Source organism: Metarhizium album (genome assembly GCF_000804445.1).
Source record: "Metarhizium album ARSEF 1941 chromosome Unknown scaffold_10, whole genome shotgun sequence".
NCBI lineage: Eukaryota > Fungi > Ascomycota > Sordariomycetes > Hypocreales > Clavicipitaceae > Metarhizium > Metarhizium album.
Window position 1 is genome coordinate 374901 of NW_024467584.1, and position 23216 is coordinate 398116.

At 55.8% G+C, this 23216-nt stretch overlaps 6 protein-coding genes across 6 annotated transcripts; 3 read left to right on the forward strand and 3 right to left on the reverse strand.

Annotated features, from left to right (window-relative positions):
- Positions 1 to 266: 266 nt before the first annotated feature.
- MAM_04544 (G-protein coupled receptor) lies at positions 267 to 1458 on the reverse strand (the record flags this gene model as incomplete). Its single annotated transcript, XM_040823342.1, has 3 exons — positions 267 to 804; positions 865 to 1128; positions 1199 to 1458. The coding sequence occupies 3 exons, from the start codon at positions 1456 to 1458 to the stop codon at positions 267 to 269; spliced, it is 1062 nt and encodes a 353-aa protein (XP_040678595.1).
- Positions 1459 to 7598: 6140 nt separating this feature from the next.
- Positions 7599 to 8425, forward strand: MAM_04545 (uncharacterized protein; the record flags this gene model as incomplete). Its single annotated transcript, XM_040823343.1, has 2 exons — positions 7599 to 7868; positions 8021 to 8425. The coding sequence occupies 2 exons, from the start codon at positions 7599 to 7601 to the stop codon at positions 8423 to 8425; spliced, it is 675 nt and encodes a 224-aa protein (XP_040678596.1).
- Positions 8426 to 9521: 1096 nt separating this feature from the next.
- MAM_04546 (Potassium transport protein, high-affinity) lies at positions 9522 to 11728 on the reverse strand (the record flags this gene model as incomplete). Its single annotated transcript, XM_040823344.1, has 4 exons — positions 9522 to 9747; positions 9864 to 9907; positions 9971 to 11124; positions 11293 to 11728. 4 exons carry the CDS (start codon positions 11726 to 11728, stop codon positions 9522 to 9524), a joined length of 1860 nt encoding a protein of 619 aa, XP_040678597.1.
- Positions 11729 to 14338: 2610 nt separating this feature from the next.
- Positions 14339 to 14770, forward strand: MAM_04547 (uncharacterized protein; the record flags this gene model as incomplete). The annotated part of the gene is made up of 1 exon (XM_040823345.1): positions 14339 to 14770. The coding sequence occupies one exon, from the start codon at positions 14339 to 14341 to the stop codon at positions 14768 to 14770; it is 432 nt and encodes a 143-aa protein (XP_040678598.1).
- A 1008-nt stretch (positions 14771 to 15778) lies between these two features.
- MAM_04548 (uncharacterized protein) lies at positions 15779 to 19444 on the forward strand (the record flags this gene model as incomplete). Its single annotated transcript, XM_040823346.1, has 4 exons — positions 15779 to 15825; positions 15906 to 18461; positions 18520 to 18715; positions 18767 to 19444. The coding sequence occupies 4 exons, from the start codon at positions 15779 to 15781 to the stop codon at positions 19442 to 19444; spliced, it is 3477 nt and encodes a 1158-aa protein (XP_040678599.1).
- A 1605-nt stretch (positions 19445 to 21049) lies between these two features.
- Positions 21050 to 22105, reverse strand: MAM_04549 (uncharacterized protein; the record flags this gene model as incomplete). The annotated part of the gene is made up of 4 exons (XM_040823347.1): positions 21050 to 21389; positions 21476 to 21554; positions 21627 to 21831; positions 21902 to 22105. 4 exons carry the CDS (start codon positions 22103 to 22105, stop codon positions 21050 to 21052), a joined length of 828 nt encoding a protein of 275 aa, XP_040678600.1.
- Positions 22106 to 23216: the final 1111 nt, after the last annotated feature.

Sequence of the window (23216 nt, forward strand, 5' to 3'; positions counted from 1 at the left end):
TCGCGACCGATCTCCTCGATCAACAAGGCTGGGCTGGCATCCATCTCTGGGCATTTGGCCATACGCACTACTCCACGAACTTGGTGCGGAATGGGGTGAGACTGGTGGCTAATCAGCGGGGATACGTCCTGCCGAGTGCTGCGACGCAAAATCGAGAGAAGCAGAAGCTGTCCAGGAGCCCCCACGCCTTTGATCCTGGAATGACCATTGCATTATAGCGTTCGGATGCAAGTGAAATTCGCAGCCACTGAACTGGGAGTCGCCGCCTAGCAGGTACCTGGGCCGGTATCTGGTCGGCTCCGGTTCGAAGGTACCTTTTTAACAGGCCAAGGTATTTTTCTAACAGGCGAAAATTTGGCCTTGATGTCCTGCATCAGCGTTTTACACGCCGTCCACGACATGAAGACGTAAATGATCCAGTTCCAGAAACCCTGCAGGGGCAGCACAAAGGCACTCATGAAGGCGACGGGGACGGAGGCGTGGCCGTCGTGCGCCAGCGAATAGACTCGGTTCGCACTAGCTGGGATCCAAGTGACGAGGATAACCGTGAAATAGAGCAGAGCACACTTGGTATAGGACCAGGCGGCGTTTTTGTGCTCGTAGCTCCGGCGCCGGGAGAAGCCCTGCTGCGAGCCAAAGCCTCGACGCGGTGTGGTAGCCCTGGTGACGTTGACCGTCGGAAGCTCGGCGCTGGTGCACGACGCAAGGTCGTAGTCGGAGCTGAGGTCGTGGACTTGTTTGCGGATCTTGAAAATCGTGCGGGCCGTGGCAATGTAGATGGAGAAGGTGACGAGGATCATGGCCCTGGACAGAGAGACTTAGCAACAGAGCCGGCATGACAACCAGAACAGGCCGGTGGCCTACCAGATGGGGCCATAAAAGGTGGCGATGCGGAGGCCTTCAAAGTCGGCGGCAACCCAGCACCACAGGACGGCATCTCCGTAGACGCGCTTGCCGTTGCGCCGGACGAAGAGGTATGTGAATGCGGGGATGAAGGGGATGCCGTAGCAGGCCGGGAGGTAGATGAGTTCCATCCTGTGCAGGCGCTTCATGTCATACTTGTGGTACACCGTCAGGTAGACGTTGATGGCCATGGCGAGTATCCAGCCGGCATCTGCAGCCATGAACCTGGGGACTGGTGTTAGTCGGGGTACGAAGCAACGTCGGGGACATGATGCAGCCGCTTGGTGACACCAACCACTGAGCCAACATGGCCTGGAACTGGCATCCAAACGACTCGAGGTCGTCGAGGAACGCGCGAGACATCAGGGTGCCAATGTTGCTGGCCATGTTGCCGAACGAGGCGTAAAAGACGAGCCGGTTGACGGGCTTCGCTCGGAACGTGCGGAAGCATGTGAAGGTTGCGATGGTGAAGAGGCAGCCCAGGAGCGAGACGGCCGAGCACGCGCGCTCCATGATGCTGATGGCGACGAGCTGGCTCTCGGTGAGTTGGCCCATCGTTCCGTGGCCGCCGTTCCCCCAAGCCTAGTTAGGCGAGCCGTCGCGCTCTGTGGCCGCTGTCAGGAGGCACTTGGTTTCGATGTGACGTATAGCCGAACATGATTGACGGGCCGGAGGCGACGAGGGAGCGTGCGAGTATATCGAGCTTGGTCGAGTACGACTGACGGGGCAGGGCAGGGATCGAGGTCACCGCGGCCACATGACGGTTTCACCTCTGGACTCTGGCACTCGGGGGCGAGCACGAAGGCTTGGACTTGTTCATTTTAAATAACGGAGAGGGACACGAGCATCAATTAAGCTCCATGCTGGCTGGAGCCTGGGAACCGGTTCGGACGCAAGAGGCTGAGACCCTGCCCACGTGATGGCATCCCGTCCTTGACTGACTCAGCTCGACGCCTTAGAAGTGGACGGTGGTTCAGTTATGGCATGCGGCATCGAGGTCCGAGGCCGTGGCTGTAGGCTTTTCCTGCAAAAAGGTTGTCGGCGACGGTGGTGGTGGCTCAACAAGCCACGCATATCAACACAAGTGCCAACTCCCAACGCGTCCAGCGGGTCACATCATCAGATCTGATGATCAACAACCGGTCCAAGGCTCGGGGTCTAGCCGGAACTGGTTTGGCTCCGGGGAAGGTAACAACTACGTTCAACTCTGGAATCTAGACGAGTCCGGCACATCCAGCTTGGCCGCAGCTCCGCCCTTCACGATGCCGCCGAGCAGCGAGCTCTCGGTCCCGGGGCTTTGCCCATGTCTTTGCACCTGCGCGGATGAGGAATCACGGAGCCAAACACAAGAAGACCTCAGCAGTGTACTCGCTGTCCCAGCGTGGCCGACAGGTTGTCCGACGTTGAAGGCTCTGTGCGCAACGCCACACAGTTCGCACGGAATTTGGACTTGCGCAACGTGATGCCGCGCACGGAGTATTCCGCCCGATGTCCAACACGGCATCGAGTAAATCCTCAGCCGGAATCGCGGGAGAGGCCCCTTGCCCAAGGATGTTTGTTGCGCAAGCCAGGCTCGCCATCTCGACCGTCGCCGCCACTTTGTAAACTCTGTCCAGAATGCTCCCCGTCGGATTGGTTTTCTCTGGCCGCATGGAGCTCCACATTCCGAAAGTCGCCTCTGCCCTTTGCCAAGCTGGATGCGAGCCGATGCCGACATACGTATCCCCGGCTCGTCGCCGCCGAAGCGAACGAATCCGGTTATGCTAGCCAACGCGCCGGCGCTTTAGTCAAAACACAACTCGTCCATGGCCGGAACGGTGCTAACGGGTAGACATCGATTGGCGCTATGGGCGCCGGATGCCATTGCCGACCATGTTGGCGAACCAAGGTGCCCGACCAACGCTGGCGTCACACGGCTCCGTTGGACCCGCGGACCCCATGTCGAAGCGGATCACGCCGTCCTACTGTCACGGGCATTTTTAGGGTCGGGGTTGGGGTTATTCCTCTTAAACCTCTCGTCCCAACATCGTGTATTCAGTACATAAGCCAACACAACATGTAGCTGCTAAAGCTATAGCTAGTACAGCTATACAGCCAAGGCCATGGCAGCAGCTTGCTACAACAGAGAGGGAGGTAGAAACAACAGAGTCGATGGATGGATGTGGGACGTACTTGGCACATGCTCGCTGCACTATTCAAGCCGCCTTCCATCCTTCTGGTGATTCTGGCTTGAAAGACGGGTCCACGAATGTGCCTCAACCACCGAGGCCGGCCAACGACGGTAACACGACATTGATCACAAGGTCCGGATGGAGGCCGAGCCCGCAGGCCCGACAAAGGGGCTTTGTGTATGCCTCGGGACATGAGCGTACTCCGTACACCGATGATTTGCATATACTGGCCTTGGGGCCCGCGTTCCTCAAAATGCCTCAATGCTGATTGCTGGGCAAGATTGAGCATCGTCGTTGCAGGCCCTGTAACACGCAGCCCTCGCCCCAGCACGCCCCGGCAAAGGCCAAGTTCAGATGAGAGACTAACGTGTCATCCGTTGTACCACCTGATGGTCCAGCACCTCTACGTCAGCTTAAGCTTTCTGCCCTGACCTGTTTGAAACAAAGTACCGCAAACATGGGTGCTGGGCCGAGTTCGCTACTTCCACGCACAGCAATGGCACCCCGGAGCGTGTCAAAGATGACGGCGACGCCAACGCATATTCTGACGCGAGCTTCGCATCCCCACGAGATGGCCTCATCCTGGGCTGTGATGCGTGGTGAACCGCATCTCAAATCGACCGACCTACAGGAGCGAATCACAAATGGCGACGGAAGCTGCCGTTGGCATGTGCTGCGGCATCTCCTGCCAATGGTCTGGGGCCGGGGCTACATATTCTCAGATCCAGGTCTGCCGCAGGCATCTCTAGTTCTTACTCGGCGTGTCGTGGTCTTGCTCATTTTCCACACGCCAGACCATGTCTCGGTGCTGAAGAGCAAAAACGATGAACTGACTCTGTGTCGAGGGTTGTCCTAAGCAGACAACACTCCGTACGCGTGCTTGTGAAAATGGGTCTTCTTTGACTCGAAGGCTCCAGCATCGCAGTGCTTGATTCGAAGAACAGCATATAGTTTCCAATAGAGCACGCCTCTCGCCTTTGCGTTCCCGTCTCAACAAGAGAATTGTGCAGTCTCCAGCCAAGCCCTCGGACCTGTGCGAAGAACCACGGCGCGCAGTCCATCGCCATCGCCATGTTTCCCGCCACCATCCCCGTGTTCGCCTCGCATTGTGCTAGGTGCCTCGTCGTGCATTTGCAGCTTTCCCGGGTGCGCGCGGGCTGCCGAGTTCCTCCCTTTTCGCTGAAACAAGAATGCTTAGTGTACAGATGAGAGAGATGAGAAAAGCCCAGGCGTCGGACGTTTTTCTTACCATGGCCCTTGGGAATCACATCCCGCAACATGTCTTCCTCGAGGTCGGGAAGAAGCCCAAGCAGATCCACCAGGCACGCCATGAACCAGGTGAATATCGCGACGACCAGAAGCCCCAAGACGGTGCTGGACATTCTCACTCCAATGGATGTCCTGACCAAGACCTAACTCCAAGTCAGCTGCAGTCGGACCAGAGACTCGGCAGAACCGACGGCGGGATGTCGACAACGTCAGGCACCGCAGTCGTCGCAAGAAACCATCAACGTCTCCAGCAAGGGTCGGTGACGAGACAAAACGAAGCGTCTACGCCAGGGCCAGCGTGACTTCTTCGTCCACGGGCGGATCGCAACCCTGCGCGTCCAGGCCTTCAGCCTCGCGCAGCTCAGTCACGCGCGCGAGCGTGCTGCATGAGACAATGGCCACTGGGCGCCTTCTTTCGAAGCCAGCGTGTCCGAGCCTCCGAGGCCGGGCGGGCTGTGACACGGCCAGGACGGCCGGGCGAGGAAGAACCTGACGAACATTGACCTACATACTGGCCCGCAGCAGAGGCGTGTTAGCAAAGCCGCAGGTCCTGGCGCCGCCGAACCCACCACGACACACCGCTCACACCTGCTTTGCTAGGGACTAACCTTGTCGTATCCAAGCTGAGGTGAGCCTTTTCGGGGCCGAGCTCAGGAGTCGGGATCTCCTGCAAGCGCAAAGTGCGGGGAAGAGTCGGTGTTTGCAGCGCTCTTCAAGATGCCGGCAATGTCTCAAAACCCAGACGCCACGGGAAGCTGTGAGCATGGGCATGGGCACGCGAGCCGAGGTACGTGCTTCCTCTGGACCTGCCCGGAAGCAGCGCAGGAACCACATGGTTTTCATATCTGCCTTGATTGGTTGATGCGTGTGCTGCGGGAAGCGGCACGACATATATTGAGCGTGGCCCTCGTCCTGACTCTGGCCTCCTCCCCGGACGTTATTTCTACCTTGTTGGTCGTGGCTCGAAGATTTCGTGTGCTCTCGTCACCTGAGACGTTCGTTTGAAATTATACAGCCTAGTTGGAGGCGGAAAGGCAGAGTCCTCGAGGGTATGGTTTGCGGTCGAGGCAGGCCACGGGTCGGAAGGCTGCTGTTCGTTTTTCCCTTCGGCATTCACCATCGAGATCCTTGCCACCGGGGCCCCGGTGCGGCCACGAGCACAAGTGCTTAAATAAACAAAGCAACCATGCCGTTCCTGCGCCTGACTACTCCTACGGCCGCCTTTGGCGGCAATCACTGAGGGCGCCGAGCACGACTCTTCATCCGACTTTGCTTCGACGCACCTCCGGCCTTTGAGGCCTCCCCTTGGGTGGGTTTCCCCAGCAGGCGTTGGACGGATCGTTGCAGACCCGGCCATGGTCGCTGTCTCTGCGTGCTAGGATGTCCGGATGGCAACAGTCCGCGTGGCGTCGGCGCGGCAACATGGCCAGAGACCCCGGCTGATGCCGTGTTGGATGCGTCGATGAGCTTGAACAAAACGGCCCTGGTTGGTCGATGGTGCCTCTTGTGGCTTTGACTTGGGCGTCCGTCCTGGGAAGACTGTCTTCTTTCACGATTGGCCTCGAGAGAGGGCCGACCATGGGCCAAGGGACGAAAGGACACTCGACTGGGCTTCAAAGGGCCTTTATCAGCCAGACCTCGCTCCACCAAGAGTGCCTGCGGCACTCGACCAGGCCGTGTTCTTGGTGTGCTCAGTCATTGTCTCTTTGCTTCTCTGTCGTGCTCGGGTCGGCGATAGGGCCAAGTAGCCGCCGTCCCATGAGCCGGACAGAGCAGGGGGGAAGACGGGACAGACGGATGATACGGAAGAAATACATCAAGCTGCAGCTGCGTGCGGACGCCAGGGTCGGCAGTCAATGGCAGATTATGTGCAAATTGAAACTGTTGTCTGCTCTTTGTACCTGGCTCGTGTCTTGATCCAGCGACGAACGCTCATCCCCAACATGTCTGTCAATCTTGCCATGTCACATTCCCACAATGGCGTCGTCTCATACTGCTCCTCGGATGGGGACTAAGCGATTCATCCTCGCCCTTCCGCCAAAGCTTGGTTCTTCCGCCCCCGTGTCTCTGTTCTCCCCGGCGCCTCCCCGGCGCTTCGATAAACTGCCAGAGAGAAGTTCCGGTTGTGGTGCGGCGACTTTTTCAAATCATGGTACACCAAGTCGATGTCTCCCTCTTTGTCCTCGCTGATAATCACGCGCAGCACGTCGGGTCCGGTCCCCGTCGGGCCCGAGTCCTGCCACGCCTCGGGTCCCTCTGGCCTCAGGGGATACTCTATCCTCGGTTCGCTGGACGCCAGGTTGGCGAATCGTTCTCTGTTTTCGAAGTATTTCGGATAGCTGTTTCTACTGCGCTTTTTGCGTTGGTCGTCACGCCGGCCGGCGGGGACCGGGACTTGAGCCGCCTGGGCTCTGGCGTCGGCTGCCTTCACGTATCGGCCGGGGTGGTCCCGTGGCAAGTTGCTGCACGAGTACTGCGGCGGGTTGGTGTTTGAGTTTGGAGCCGGGACGACCCAGTCGCCAGTTGCACGGATTGTGTACTTACGACGGAGCATGTGAAGGCGTCATCCGGAACCGCGCGTTTCTTTGCGGTCACGACAGCCCACTCACCGGGCACGGTCAGTGACGCTGCATCATCGTTCGACGACGCTCGTTGCGAGTGGGTGGGATACTCGAGCGTGCCCTGGGGAGGTGACGGCTGCTTTGGCTCGACGTTCATCTCCTCTCTCCCGGGCTGTGCTTTGGAGGACGCAAACATGGCGAGAACCGCAAGTGCTTGCCCTGCAACGTCGGCCGGGGACTCGGGGGCGGCAAAGATTTACCAACTGCGCAAGGGCCGAGCCGGGTGAGTTATGAACCGTGTTGGGTTCCCAAGCCAGGTCGTCAGGCGCAGAGTCGCACGAATATCGCCCAATACATGGCGCGCTGGCCCGGTTCCCTCCGTGTCCGTCGTGTGACGGCGCTGCCGTCTGTCAAAGGACAGGCCGTGTTCGTCACGGGCGATGCTGGGACGTGTGCAGAACGGCGAGTTGGGGATACGCCTCGTCTTTTCAAAGACTGAACAAGTGCATGGCCGTAGTGGCAGCCGGCCTCTTGAGCTGATGGCAGGAGGTTGGAGGCTTTGTCTACAAAAATCCAGCTTGTCCGCAACCTCATCCTCTCCCACCGCCATCGTCTTCATCGTCAAGGCCAGTCTTGCGCAACTTCACCTTGTCACAACCCCATCCTGACTCGATCATCTTCACTGAACAGCACCATGGCGGAAGGCAACCTCGGCGAATACCGTAGTTTCTTTGGTTCGCACCCAGATGGCGCCGTCAGCGCGATGGGATGCTTTATTTGTCGACGTCTTGAACACGCCATCAAGAGGCCCAACGTCGGCAGCTTCGAGCTCGGCAAGTGCATCGCGGATGATATTTATTGCTTTCATGTCCAAGGCTATTACAAATCCGAGGATGCCATCGCAGAGGCTCTGGTCAACCTCTCATATTGCTTCCCCCGACACCATGCTGGACAGAATATCCTTGTAGGGGCGGTAGCGGTGTTGAGCACCTCGCGTATTGGAAAATCACTCATGAAGAACTCACCGAGAAACTAATCGACGACTCGGACGATTACTGTATGTCCTCGCCTTTGTCCGCCCCGCGTCCTCGTTGCTAACGCTGCTCTCTGAAATAGTCGCGGCCGACGCCAAATCCCGCGAGGACGAATTCGAAGAAAAAAGAATGGACCAACTTCCTCAGCTTCGTCGCATGCGTGACCGAGTTTCTGGCTAACCCCTTCTTTTCAGACCTTGGCATGGCCCAGATAATCTCATACTTGGCTTTGCGTCCTCACATGAATGATGTTTCACCGTTGAGCCCGGAACTTGAACTTCTAAAGGCCTCGTCTCAAGTATGGCTGGAGACGAATGCTTGCTACTTCTTCACCCGGTTGAATGACGGCTATGTACCTTCACGTTTCATTTACGGCATGCTCACTAACCGTGCAATGTCTCGAGTCGCCTCCAAACCAACGCTGGACGATTTGAAATTGTATCTGCAGGAGCACTTCAAGAAGCTGGGTGGATGGCCGGACCTATGACGGAATGAATTTGAGTGCTGTGGACGGCAGATCACGCAGGCCATCACCAGACTTGGAGGCGACCACGCCGGAAGCAACCAACGGCTGCCAGCCTACCGCTTTTGCAGAGCAAGTTGCGGACCATGGAGAGTCGGATGGAAATGGGATCGGTGGAAGAAGTACGCGGAGGGATGGACAACCTTCATGTCCAAACGGCCGGCCAGTCGCAAGGGAACGCGTTGGCCGAATGGCTGGAAAGTCGCGAGGCAGACGTGAAGGCTTGAATTGACCTGAGGCGAATTGTGGACTTCCCTGGGGACAGACAGGTCAGGGGACGAGTGTGAGGATCGAAGGCGTTCGAAAACTGCACTGCGGCTTCGAGCACTTAGGGGGCGGATGTGGCCTAGACTTTACCTTTTTACTTCTCCTCTCCTTGATAGAGTCCTGTTTTAGTGCTTTCACTTTCTTGTGCCACGCGAACTGTGATGCGTGAATAGGCAACAATGATCAGGAAACGACATGCCGACTGACGAGCGTCCGTCTTTGCTCTGCCCGTCGTCCAGCCGCCGTCCGTGACAGCTCGTGCGACAAAGTGCTGCCAGCGCCCACCCTTGGGGATGCAAACCAGTGACACTTCCTTTGTCTGCTTTCTCGGATGCAGTCGGGCTCGTGTGTCACCCCAAAAACGGGTGTGGTATGCCACCCATTCCGCTTGTGTCCATGTCCATGCGACGTCGGTCCACGAGCCGTCCGACGAATCACATCTGGCGAATACGGAATCCGCAAACAAAAGCGGTAATCATGTCATCGGGCTCCCAGGCCGCTCCTGCAATCCTGCCCGCCTCTTTAATCCGGCAGGTTGCGTTGCAACGGACGGCCGCCTTCGGCACTGTTGAGAGCATAGACACTTATTCACATGTAAGATAGTATTGTGTGCAAAAGTCTTGTTTCCTCAATCTGACGGACCCGGCCGACGAGGGCTATGTATACAAGAGGACGCCCGTGTGTCGCCCGACTGGATGAATGAGGCGATGAGGGCTTGATGCCTCGGGCCTCCGCGCCTTGATGCCCGGCCCGGCGCCCAACCGAAGAAACAGCAGCCTCGAGGTGCAACGCTTCATCTCTGCGACTGTTGCTCGCCCTCCTCCGTCGCCCGTTCCCGGGTAGCAGCACCCAAAAGATGCTCGTCCGGAAGCATGATAGCCCTGTCCAACGCGTAAGGCAACCCTCGATGCCTTCCTCGTATCATCATGGCGCAGATGACGAGTTTTCCCAACGTCGAGAATTCGGTTGAGAGTGATGCGTTGGTGTTCGGATACCCCAAGCTCAGCCCAACATTGCCACTGGTAGAGGGGAGAATTAGTGGCCTTTCCCAAACTCCCGCCTGGGAAAAAAAGGGAATGCAGGGTGAAGGAAAGAAATCGGCTCCCGTGCCCTGGAGTCCTGTGGGAAAACTTACTACGCTGAAACAGCCTCGAAGAAGATGGGAAACAGTCCAAATGACTGGAACCGTTAGCGAGAGGCATCAGAGATCGGACGGAGAGAAGAGGAAAGATTTGATCATACAGGTTGTTGCAGATGCACAATCTTGTCGGCCTCCGAAATACTCAAAATGAATATACCCAGAAATATATACCACAAGTCAAAGCTCAGCTGTGACTGCAGATGGCGACCGAGGTAGGATCGTGCACTGTCCTCGTCAAGATTCTCCTCTGCTTCCGCTTGGTATATGCCCAATGACTTTTCTTCATAAGTGTTGGAGGCCCGAATACTCAACGCTACCGGAAAGGCGGATATGTACATCATGACGAGCAGACTGAACTGAACGGCGGGGCTGACGGTGGCCAGGTTGAACACGGACGCACCCGTGTGCCGCGATGAACCGGCTTGGAAAATGGCGGCCATGACTCGAGGTCCCGGAGGCAAAGAAGTGACTTGGGGGTTGTTCAAGTCGAGAATGAGAATGAAAAATGAGTCCATAAAGTTGAGGACAAGAATGATGCCGAAAAGAGCCCAGGTGGTGCCCCGCGGGAAGAGGAGCATGTAACAGCGCCGCGGGTGGTCGAGCAGGAACTGCAGAGATTCTTGCGTGGCGGATGTCCGGGCCACTACCTTTGACATGATCCAGAGGATGAGCCGAAGGAAGACGGGATATAAAGTGTTGCCGGCCAGGGTTAGGAGGGTAGAAACGAACAGAGGCCACTCTGCCTCACGAAATGACATCATGGAGTCAGGAGTGAGGGTGAATCCAAGGTTGTCCATCATGCTTTGGGCTGTGTAAAATGCCCACCAAATTCTGTTCTGGCCACATTGCCCTAGGTAGACGTCGTACTTTGGATCGGCATGCAGGATCCAGCCCACAAGTGCGATGGCTCCGAATATGTGCATGCCAAAGAAGTAGGCGACGACGACTTTGAGCAAAAGCTGTAGACTTCTGTATTCGATTCCGCCCAACTCCTGGCGATCTCGCCTGGTCAGATTGTGAAACCGTGAGTTCCTCCCAATGGTTGCTCTCCTAGACAGATAAGGCATCTGGTCGGCTGCGGCTCGGTGCAATGTCGGGGCTCTCGAGAGGCGCGAGACGGTTGGGGCTTTCCCAATCACGAATATTGACGCGGCTGCACCGGTGGCCCTGTCAAACGACCTGGCTCTTGAGAAGCGCCGCCGGAAACCTTCTGGGTCTGTATCGCTTGGGCGACGAGTGGATGTCGCATCGGCGTCTGTGACTCCGGTAAGCACATGTTGGTTTGGGTAGTGGTAGCATCCAGGGAGTCATAGGCTAACCGCTGGGTCTCCTATTTCCCAACTCTACAATCGGCTCTCCTGAAACAGGTACAACGGCATGAGAACGAGCATCCACGGCGTGTGTAGGGGGCCATCTGACAAACCTCTGTCTCGTTCTCGCGGGCCAGGAATATAGAGGGTACTGTCTTTTCTGGTATGCGTAGGCTTGTTCCAGACTGATGGATGGAAGGCAATCCGCTGGGTTTGTTTATCAGTCGGTCCTGATGACAACTCAGGGTCATGGTCATTTCCTTCTAGCTCCGGTTGAGCCTCGTGGGTGCCATCGTTGTTATTTGCAGTCGACAAGTTGGTTTGCTGGTTGTCCTGTCGATCGTTTACATGACTAGAGATACGAGCCATCGCAGTCGAGGCCGTAGATTCTGAGGCTTCGGTGGGTTCGGCGGCTTCGAGATCTGAATGTCTCTCCCAGTTGCCGGATTTGCGCCTTTTCGCGCGAATCAATGCAGGACCTGACCAGCAACGGAAAGTATCAGCAAGTGAGAGCGTCTGGACATGTCGGGAACGGGGCGCGAATCTCATTGGAAATGGGAAGCTTACCGAACCTGTCAAGGTGTCGATTGAACCAGTGGAGGCGGACTACGACAACGACAATGTTGATGAAGCATATATTTGTAAGCATGGGTATGAAATACAGGTACAACTGTTGGTAGAGCGCTAGATTTTTGATGTCGACGCTGCAGATTCCGTGTTAAGAACTTGAGACACCTGATGCCTTTTCTTTCCGCCATCTTTTGTCCGTCAGGAGAAAACCTACGTGTTTAGTCCGGATTCAGTTGATGCGCTCGCTCCGAAGAAGTAAGCATCAATGGCTGCCAGGTTTCCATACGTATATAGGACCGGGAACGCCAGGAGTCCCGTGAAGAGTATCCAAGCATCTGCGGCTATCAGCAGGGCGATTTCTTGGGACACTGCGACGCTCTCAACGCTTTTCGCTGTTGACGTACAATGGAGGGTGATAAAATTGACAGGAGGATGCCACATTGTGAGCAAACTCCATTGCCCACTTCGAAACATGGAGCAAACTTCGAAGCATCAAAGATTCGCAGGCGGCGTACCCATGCTTGGTTAAGTCAAGTCGCATCGGTATGCGAGACGATGAGCTGTTCCGGGCCGATACAACAATTCGTAGAACCAAGCAGTGAGTTCATTGCTAGGCACGAGCTGGAGATATATGAATGGGTTGCTTCCCTTTCTTGACTCGGAAAATTCGGGGTCAAAGGCGGATGCAAAGACATGATATCGCAGCGCCACCTGAAGTCGTAGCAATGATGATGCAACATTGAAGACATGGAATGTTGCCAAAAGCTTGCATTGACCCTGGCAGCTGTGGCTGTGCACAAGGCGGCTAACCAAGCAGGCAACCCGTGGGTAAGCCCCAATGTGGCACAGGCGACACTGACCAAGTGGTGGTGAAAAAAGAAAAGTAAAAAGAGGCACAAAACAACGATTCCAGGATCAAGGACGTGAGTCCATGATTTCGCTGTGGTTACATGTTAGTCAAGTAGATGCTGAGATGTTGAGGGAGTTTGCCGCCAATAATTCTCGTGTCCCAAAGTGCAGACTGTTGGTTGGCAGGTTTGGCATGCCCAGGTGATGGAGCTTGCACTGCTGTCAAAGCTTCCCGACCCGCACGGCGCACAGGGCAGCAGACTTGCATCTGAGCGGCAGAACAATCATGCGCTCCCCCCCTCCCACCGAAAAAAAAAAAAGAAAAAAAAGATATATATCTGCAGGCGCACTTCTAATCAGATGTGATTAAATACAACACTGTCTACTTCAAATATAGTGCACACTGGGCAGACAAGGCGAAAGACACAATCATCGCAGGGTTTCACAGGCCGTTGCTGCCGGACGGGACGCCAAGACTGACGCTTGCGGTCAGAGTGGTGCCCCGGCGGATCTCGGTCATGCGACTGGGTGCTCGGGGGTCGACATGGTTGAGGATTGAGTCTTGGCCAATCATGCTTTGAACCTCCACCCGGCCAAGGTTGCGGCGGGCATTGGTGTTGGCACAATCAGCAGCTTGAAACAAAACGTGTTGTTCTGGCTGCTTATTTTTTCTCGCTGTTCACTGCATCTGTGACCGCAAAATGCATCTTCTGTGTTCTGAAATCAAGTGAATAAAAGCAGTTATCTTGTTAGGCATTGCTGGGTACACTGAAACGCCGCTTGATGTTGCGTGATTTGGATGGGGAGCCTCACAGAGTATTAGTTGTACCTTAGGCCTTGAACTTGCTTGCGGACTACAAAGTTTCTTTCGGGCTGATATATCTCTGTCACAAAATTTTGGGAAGTGTTAAACGCTACTCTAATTTGTGTACTGTTGTTGGCAAGTTTCCATGAACAGAACGGCATTTTTGGCATGTGCAATCATCACATGCCTCCGAGCCCCAGGGTAACCCGCTTGGAACGGATCTGCAGGCCAATTAATTGCCTTTGCTCTCGGCTGGTCCAATCCGAACCGGATGCTTGAGCTGCCCCACGTCCGACGGTGTGACGTACGCCGAAGTACCCAAAAGATGCCCTGGCATTTCTGGCGACACCACGACGGCTTCAATCCACCGACCTTTGTTGCCTGCACCGCAACTCATGATGCCGTCGCAAGGCAGCTTTTCCACGAGTCTGTACGGCAGCCAGTCCACTGGCATAGATGCGCGCTCGCTTACCAAGTCCCGACCGACCAACTATGCCAAACGGGCCGGTATCGCCGCTTCATACCCTTTGCGTGGTATTTGGTATTTTCTACGGAACAAAGAATTTTGGCCTCTTTTCAGTGGGAGACTCCTGCCCCTGTCGCTGATATCATTCTTCGTCTATTTAATTCTCTTCTCCTTCGCCTTTTTGCCGCAGTTTCTATTTCTCGCCATCTTTCACGGTTGGGGAGCATGGATCAACGCCATCGTTCTGACGTTAGGCGAAGGATTAATCATCATACAGGGTTTCTTCGAGGGGTTCTTTGTTGATGAGTGTCGAGTGGACGTTTTTGACGTAAGCTGTTGCGATGCGATACTCGCTAGCGACCTGCTCGTCGGCTAATCCGCTTTTTAGGCGACTTTCATCAAGCTGGGATTGAAGGGGCTCGTTTCGCCTCACCGTATTCTTTTCGACGAAGCACCAAATGCTGTCAAGATGCTTGGAAAACCAACAAGCCCTGCAATCTATCAACCCTGGAGCATCATACAGATTGTGGAGTTGGTTGTTTTCTTGCCACTCAACCTTGTTCCGTACGTTGGTACGCCGGCGTTCATCGTCATCACGGGCACCAGACTTGGCAAGCTTTCCCATTATCGGTGGTTCCAGCTTCGCGGGCTTTCAAAAGAAGAACAAAAGAGAGAGATCAAGAACTTGACCTGGGATTATGTCTGGTTCGGCACTGTCGCAATGATTCTTGAGCTGATACCCATTCTTTCGTTCTTCTTCCTCCTGACGACAACGACGGGATCCGCGCTGTGGGCCGCAAGAATCGAGGACGAGCGAAAAAGGACGGGAGTTGATTCGCTTATTGTCAATGAGGACATCCCGACCCAATCTGCGCCTGATTACTCCGATCACATGGCATAATGATGTAGGTATTGATCCTTCTTTCGAGTTGCATGCCTTTGTGCTCGATCTTTCTGTGGCTTCGTCGCTGAAAAATTAGGACCTGTCTCATTCGCAGCCTGCTCTTCGTTCGAGGCTGACCAGAGACCGGCCTGCGCTTCTATGGGGACGTGCGCACATGACTCCCTTCTGTGCTCGAATCGGCTAGCACTCCTTGACGGACCTCACAGCTGTTCATCGGATAATCAAACTTGACGCTTGGCTCGGCATTTATTGCCGTAGTTTTATAGGACCGATTCTTTCTGTCCAATCTGCGCCTGTGATAATGGCGTGACAACTGTGGACTGTGCGCAGATTGTGGGCTAAGAATAGCCTTAAACTTCGGGTTTCCATGCATTGTGTTGAAGAGAAGGAGCCCTGGGCTGCGGCAGCTGCTTGTTCCGCAACCTCGAGTGCATAGAGAAGGTCATGAAAGAAAAAACTGTTGTGCTGGCCAGCACATTTTTTGATATCTCATTGCAGCGATATTTGGCAACATGCATTTCGCCTCACATATCCAACTTCAGAAGAAATAATCAGCATCACAAATTTACTTCTATAGATACTGCAGAATCGAGTGAGGTTGGATGTTGTTTTGGGTGGCGATTTCTACCACGAAACGGCCTGCCCGACACTGGCAGTTGTCCACCCGCTCTTTCCTCCGTGGACAAATATCGGCAACACGGCACGAGAGGTAGTGTCGATAGCACTTCCATATTCTTTCACTTTCCACGGCTGGAAAATTTGATCCTGGCCTGCCGTTTTTCCTGTTCCTGAACTCTTCTACTCTGCTCCCCTCTTCGTCTCGACACCTCGATTCTTGTGCGCTCTCAACACTATTTCCCTTTCATTCGGCCATTTTGTACGCTCGCCATTACCTTCACATCAAGTTCTGTTCTTGATTCCCAAATCTCCGCAGCAGTCATTGTTTGAATTATCAGTCTGTCCACGGCTTCATCTTGTTTGAGCATCTTCAATCCGCCGCCCGCCATGCGTGCCTCCCTCAATCTTGGGGCCGTGGTGGCCAGCAGTCTTCTGTATCAAGCTGCCTCCCAAGCTAACTATGGGCAAGTTCACTGTGCTACGGTTGTTATTCTTGGCTGACTGAACAAAACAGAGCCCCAGATGACAGCAATGATACCGGAAGTTCTGCTGGCCAAGTCAACTCCCCACAGAGCACAGTCGTGATTACTAGCAGTGGCGACAACTCCAATGGCCTGCCCAACGGGCAATCCTGTCAGATGCAGGGCACAACGACTGTATTTGTTACCGTTTACCCTACTAGCCCTGTCTCAAATGGCAATGAGTCTCCTGCGGCAATCACTGGCACCGATGGAACTCCTGATCACACTGGCTATCAGACTATTCAAGTTTCTCCTTTGAATTCTGCCAATGGAAACCAACCTACTGTCGAGATCTTCACTACCGTGACCGTTTCAAATCTCTGGGGTACTGGTTCTGATGCAAGCAATCCTACTTCCGTTGCAACTTCAGAGTCCACCCACTCTGATGCGTCATCTCCTTCGGGCTCTACTACACCTGACACTCCTGGCTCAGTCTCTGTCAAAAGTCCTGGAGATAATGGAAGTGCCACCGAAGGTACTGCGCAGAATGCTCCATCAAACTCGTTGTACATGACTGATTACACTGGCCAAGTGACTGCCAACCCCAATGGCGGCGACGGTGGCGCCAGAAGCACTGCAGTGCACCCTCCAAACCTTTACACAATCGTCACAGATACGAAACTTGATTGGATTACCGGCTCTAATGGCATTCAAAGTCTTGTTACTGTTGTCTCTGAGCACACCATCACTCTTGGCACCGCTGCAGCTGAAGCAATTTCTGGCTCAGGGCCTGCTGTGACTTGCTGGACCGTCACCGGCACCGATGGCAAAGAAACAGTGTTAGAATCAGTCATCAACACCAATCAAGGCAATGGCGGTGCTCCAGCGGCGACTTCTGCTTCCATCGTTGGACCGGACGGCAACGTTTCTCCTCAAGCTGTTTCTACGGTTCTTGGTCAGCAAACTCCTGTCACAACTATCACCGCAAACGGCGCTACTCCTGTTTACACTGGGCCAGGAATCGTTGCCACCACTGCCATTACTGTCCTTGGACCCGATGGAATCACCACTGTGGTTCATTCCACCTGGGTCATCGAAAGTAGCCCTGTCACTGATGCTTCTGCTGCTTTGCCAACTGGTATCTCTGTCCCCCCAGGGGCTACTCAAGCGCCTTCAAACGGCCAGGCCATCACTAGCTGTACGAGCTATACTGTCATAGGACCTGATGGCCGGCCAACTGTGATTGAGTCTACCTTGGTAATTCCTGCATCCGCTGTTCTGGTCACCGAGCTGCCCCAAAATCTCCCAAATGGCATCTCCATACAAGCCACGAATGTTCCTGGATCGCCTGTGCCTGGTGAAGGGGCAATCACCGCCCGCTCATCTTACACTGTCGTCGGGGCCGATGGCAGGCTTACTGTTGTCGAAACTAGTTTCCTGGTGCCTGGACCTTCCGCTGCTCCTGTTACTACCGTAGCCCCGTCCGGAGTCGTCACAGGCGTTCCGGGACAGATTACTGCTACTCCGAGCCAGTTTGGCTCTGTCGAGATGTCATCTGAAGGGTTGACCACTTGCACGACGTACACATTTCTTGGTACAGATGGACTTCCTACTGTCTTTGAATCCACTATTGTGATGCCCAAGAGCAATTTGTTGCCAACTGGTACTATCATTGGTCTTCCGTCGATTGTTCCTGAAGGCCAAGACAACGAGCTTCCTCAAGGTGTTACTGTGCCCGCACAAACTGGCGCAGGCTACACTGCCTGCGTTACTGTTGACGTTCTTGGGCCGAATGGTGTTGCAACTCCTGTCGTCGAAACAATCGTCCTGACACCACAGACACCGGGACCAGTAGGTGCTACTGTCCCCGTCACCTCCCTTGGGTTTCCATCTGTTGTCACTTCGGGTTTGGGTAACCTCCCCCAAGGCATTACCCCGTCGGGCACTGTTGCTCTCAGCCCAGTCACCACTGCTGTTACCCTCACCGTTGTTGGACCGAATGGAGTCGCTTCGCCTGTTGTTCAGACTATTGTCATCACCCCCCAGCCGCAGGCGGTGCCATCTGGAGCCACCAACTCTGTGACCATCCCAGGGGCTGGTTCGTCTATTCCACCTGCTTTGGAAGAATACGCAACGGGTATCCCAACCAATCCTACTGTACTTTTCCCGCCAGGGATCAGCTCTGAAGTTGGAGGTTTGCCGGTTGGAACTGATAATGGCGCGAAACCTTCTGTTTTCACCATTGTCACCGGCCCAGGCGGTATTCCTGTTTTGTCGGTCATCACTGCCGCACCTTTATCCGTGTACGGCAATCCTGGAAGTGCCGACAATAATGGAACGCCTGTATCCGGTCCTGCACCACAAGGCATGCCTGGTGCATATGGCTGGCAGCCAGCTGGTGTCTCACCTGCTGAATATGGTGCCTTGCCAACCTTGGTCAATCCCCAGGTCGGGCCGGTTGCAACCTCCGTCCAAACAAGTACCTGGGTTAATGTCATTCCTGAGCCAACCACAACTTATACGATGAAGTTTCCTGTGACTACTCTCACCACTGTCACTGTTCCTGCCAAGGCCTCGGTGTTGAAGCGCCTTGTCCAACATCCAAGAGGGTATGTAATTGGCTGTTTACTTTCTTGGTTGGGATCAACTTTACTAACACGCCGATAGGCCTGCTGCCCTCAGTGCTAGCTGGTCCAACTCGACCTCTGCGAGCCTTCAACCTTTTACTGAGAGTGAAGCAATGGTTTCTCCCTCCGTGGATCCGACTTCAAATCCCTCAGACGCCGGCGTTGTTGCTCCCTCTCCTGCCCCTGCCACGGCAATGTGCCCAACTGGCGGCAAAGTGGGCAATACTACAGTAAATGTGAGCGTGCGGTCGGGCCCTATTTAAAATTGAAGTGCTGATTGTTTCCAGTTTGATAATGTGAAGCCAGGTCCTCTCTTCAACCCCGCCGGAGATTTCTGGTTCTCGGAAGGGTTCCTCGTAACACCACTGTCATCCCAATCTGTTCAAGGATATACGGCTTCATCAGGGGGTCAACTCGTGGAATTCGTCCCTCCCGCCCTGACTGGCCCTGCATTGAGTGGGTGCAGCGACACAGCCGAGATTGGTGTTGGACCCAACTCCCCGAATCCTTGCTTTCGATTCAACCTGTACAGCGCGAACCTCGGATGTGCTGCCCAAGCCGCTGAGCAGTGGTGCGAGTTCGAAGTTTCTGCTTATACATATAATCAGGCTGCCTCAAATGAAATGTCTATTGCATGGTCAGAAGTCAAGCGTGTGCCAGCATGTCCAAGCTTCCCTAATTCCCCTTGCTCTCTTACCCCGGTCACATTTGATGGATACCAGAACATCAGCTCCGTGCTCGTCCGCCTTCACGTCGGGCTTGAACTTCGCACTTGGTGGGCTGATGACGTGCAGTTTGGTTGGACTGATAACAGTTGTGAGGCTGCCCAGTGTCGCCAAGCCGTTGCACCTCAGCCAGTCAAGCGTGAGGCCGTCGAATCGGCGCTCCGACACGGTGTTTGGCGTTGGACCCCCGCAGGTCACGAACGAATGGGAGAGGAGTATGTTTGGGACTCTTTGAACTAATATACGGGAGTAGTGGTGAGGTGAGTACTTACAAAGAATTGCTGCGGGATAGATATTTGCTTGTTCAAGAAGAAAAATCATGTGATGGTAATTTTTGGAAGGCGGCGTAATTGTAGAAGGCTGCAAATCCGGTTGTAACTGCAAAGAAATTATGAGGACAAGACCGCGTGTATCATGATAGCATCTATTATTCAATCAAATGGAAACGCTTTGTAGGAATGTCTAGTTTACGCGGAACTGAGCCGTGTTAAGCATCCGTGGACAAACTGATGAATCATGCAGCTGAGGAAGATGAAAAGATTGGTAGTTCGTACAAGGATGAATGCATGTATCACGTATTGGCTGCTACAAGTGTCGAAAAGTGAGAAATTGTGCTTTTCATAGGCAGGGATCGAGTCCCTATGAGAGACAACTGATATATAAAGATGATTAGACTGGCGGATATAAAAGGCAGCAATTGCATGGCGGAGCTGACTCGTGTGCAGCTTTGAGCGTTTTGGATCTAGTTGGGGAAATTGGCCCGGCGTGCTGCGCTTTCTCCCGTCTCCTCCTGTGTGTTTGTGTGTGCGAGGGCAAGTTGGCAACAAGTCGCAGGCCAAGCAAGGGACGTCGAGGCCAACCGACGGGTCGGCCGGCGATGGGTGGTGGGGCCGATTGAAATGCGACCACGCCACTTCCGCGCCGAAAGTTGGCCCACGGATGTGCGCAAGTGGGGGCCCGCAAGGGGGCGGCGTCAACACGTCACACGCAGCAACTACATTATGGACTCTGTCGTCAGGCCTTGGCTGAGCTACAAAAGAGAGCATCGTGTGTTAGATTTCCACAACCAATTGCAGTCACTCGGCTGGGTCGGATGGTGGAGTATACTTTAGGGCTCGTACTGCCTACAATATGTACCTAAGTATTCTGTACTTTACATAGCATACAAGCGTGCAATACACACAGTTCCAACATCGTGTCCGCCGTGAATAGAAAACACAGCAGCGGCATGCACACCACCTAGTAACCACCCGCTACATGTGTCTGGAGCACGTGGATCCAAATGACGCAAGCGCTACAGCTCCGCACGGGGCTGACTTGTCGCAAAGTTCACCGCTTCAACAGTCAGTGTGTTGAAATTGTCTTGGGAAATATCTCATCGTTGAGCCGTGCGAAAGCATCGCAACACTTGTACGGACGGCGCGGGCAGGCTAGTCCGCCCAGTTCGTTTGCGGCTGAAACGTCCAGTCCACGATTTTCCTGGAGCTCGGGACACAAGGACGCAGAGCACTTGGCTTGCTGGCACGGAGCACGGCTGCTCCACATCGATTCCGACGGCCCGTTCTGGGGCCGATTGACATGACGGGCTCGCAGTTGTTTGGGTACACGACCGGCTGGGCCGTGGAGTCTGAGCCCAGAGGGCAAGGGGGGTGGGAGTGCTTTCTGGGCGCGGCGCCTGGTGCGGTACGAAATTGCATTAGTTTCTGCTAGGACTAAGCTGTGCTGGGGGGGTCGTTGGCGGCACCGGCAACGGCGTCCCGTGCGGTACGGGGGTTGACCGTTGACGCTGCCGCCCCGACCTGTGCGGCTTTGCGCATTGCACGACGGGAGTCGCGTCGCGAGGGGCTAGTTCTTGCCCAGGCTCGCGGCCAGATGGCGCCGCGGCTCGACGGAAATATACGGCGGGGGCTGCTCCTCGGGGGCGGCGGGCGGCGGCGGCACGGCAACGGCGTCGGGATCACGAGGAGGCGCGGGCCGGACGGGTTCGGCGCCCAGGTCGACCGTCTCGACGGGGTGCGGCCGCCTGCGGCTCCACGTCCGCGGGGGGGCGCGGTGCGCGGCCATGATGGCGGCGATCCTCTCGTTGCTCTCGTTGTCCTTTTGCTCCTGCCGGAGCAGCTTTGCCTCCCTGTTGACGGCGGCAATCTGCCGGACAATGAGGCTGATGGTGTACGTGTACGACAGCCTGGGCAGCCGGGGCCGTTTCAGCACAATGACGGCGGCGCAGCGTGGGACGGGGCGGGAGGAGGAGAGAAAGGGAGCAAGACGTACGTCAGGATCATGGACAGCCAAAACGTGGCGTTTGGCACGGCGCAGTATCTCGGCGTCAGCCCACGGCCCGAGGGACCGACTACGTGGGCTCCTCGTCAGCGTGCGCACACGACACGTTGGCGGCGACGGCGTCGCAACCGCGCAAACTCACAGACGTCGGGGTCGCTGCCGGACGTTATGCCGTGGCAGTTCGCCGGCAGGCCGGCGGTGGCGAGGACAGCAACCAGGGGCAGCTGCAGCAGCGTGCAGACGAGGTCGAAGAGGACGAAGACGGCGAGGCACGAGCGCCTCCGGTAGCCGGCCAGGCGCGTGCCGAGCCACTGCTGCAGCGCGGTGAGGACGAAGCCCAGGGCGGCCTGGCGAGCCGTTGGTCAGCAGGGACGGGGAGTGGTTTCGCGTCGCCGGCGGAAGGGGGGGGGCGCTCACCACCGCCATGGCCACAGTGACGCCGACTGCGTCTCCGGCCGATGCCGCCGCCAGCACGGAGACCAGGTAGCCGTTGATGGCGACGACGACCACGTTGACCACGTACTGGCCGACGCGGAGCCAGCGCAGGCGCCGCACGAGCGGCCATCTGCCCTTTTCCCGCATCACGGCCGTTACCGCGGCTCTGACGGAAAGGCGAGACATGGCGCGGTCGAGGGAGGGGAGAGGCGGCACGATTCGGCCGAGCTTGCGCTGAGGATCACGACCAGGAACGCTTGACGGGGAGGCGAGGGTCGGGACGAAGCTTAATGCCGCCGTATTCGGGATCCCGTGTAGTTATACGTTGCGTGGCATGTGTTGGAGGGCGGGCGGCCTTCGCTCTTGTCGGTCCGGGGGGAAGTTTTCCTCCTCTTCCTCCACGACTCGGCCATCCCTGGCGCCTGACTCCAGTGCGAGCACTAGCTAACGTTAGTCAGTAGACGTTTGGAGCGTTGTGGGGCGAATGCGAAGGATGAGATGTCTGCTCGGTGCTGGATGCAGCCAAGTCTGGGCCGTTGATCAGGGGTCCGTCCAGTCTCGCGTCGCAGACTCGTGGTTTCCAACTCGACGCGAGATTGGTCAGTTGCCATGCAACCGTGTAAAGGTCCCGAGTTCTGTTGATGCCGGGGCGGTATTTGGACGTGGAGCCCTTGATGGCGAATGACGGGGCATACATGCGTGCATAGATGCATGTATACTCTGTACATACGGGGCTGTGGCCGGCTGGTGATGAGGCCGGATACGGGTACATGACACTGCAGACTTGGCAGCATTACTGTATTGTTTTGCCTTGCCTTGCCTTGCCTTGCTTTGCTTGCTTCGCCGAACTCCACTCACACAAAGTGCGCAGACCATGGCCATCCGAGAGCCGTCGCGGTCGTTGCCGTCACCGCGGCCGGCCATGTATGCGGCGGCGAGCAGCAAAAGCCGCCGTGTGCCGTGTACCCAAGCGAGAAGAGCCCCCAGGCCCTGCGACGACAAGAGCTTCTCGCGGCCCCCGGGGGCTGGCACGTCCGTGTCTACCTTGCCTACGAGTACGGAATGCGGAGCAGGCACCCACCCGCTGCCAGGATGGGAAACGTCTTGTGTGCGTCGCCAAAGCGGAAAGATATGAAGATGTGAAATTGAGCCTATATATCGTGTGCCAGATCAAACCAAACTCGCCGTAGATGACGGCAGCATAGAAGCATAGGCGCCCCGCGCAGACTGACACAAGTGTTCCCGTGGTCAACTCTTGACCCCCGGGCCCCTACAGTGGTGTTGAAACGAAGGGGGG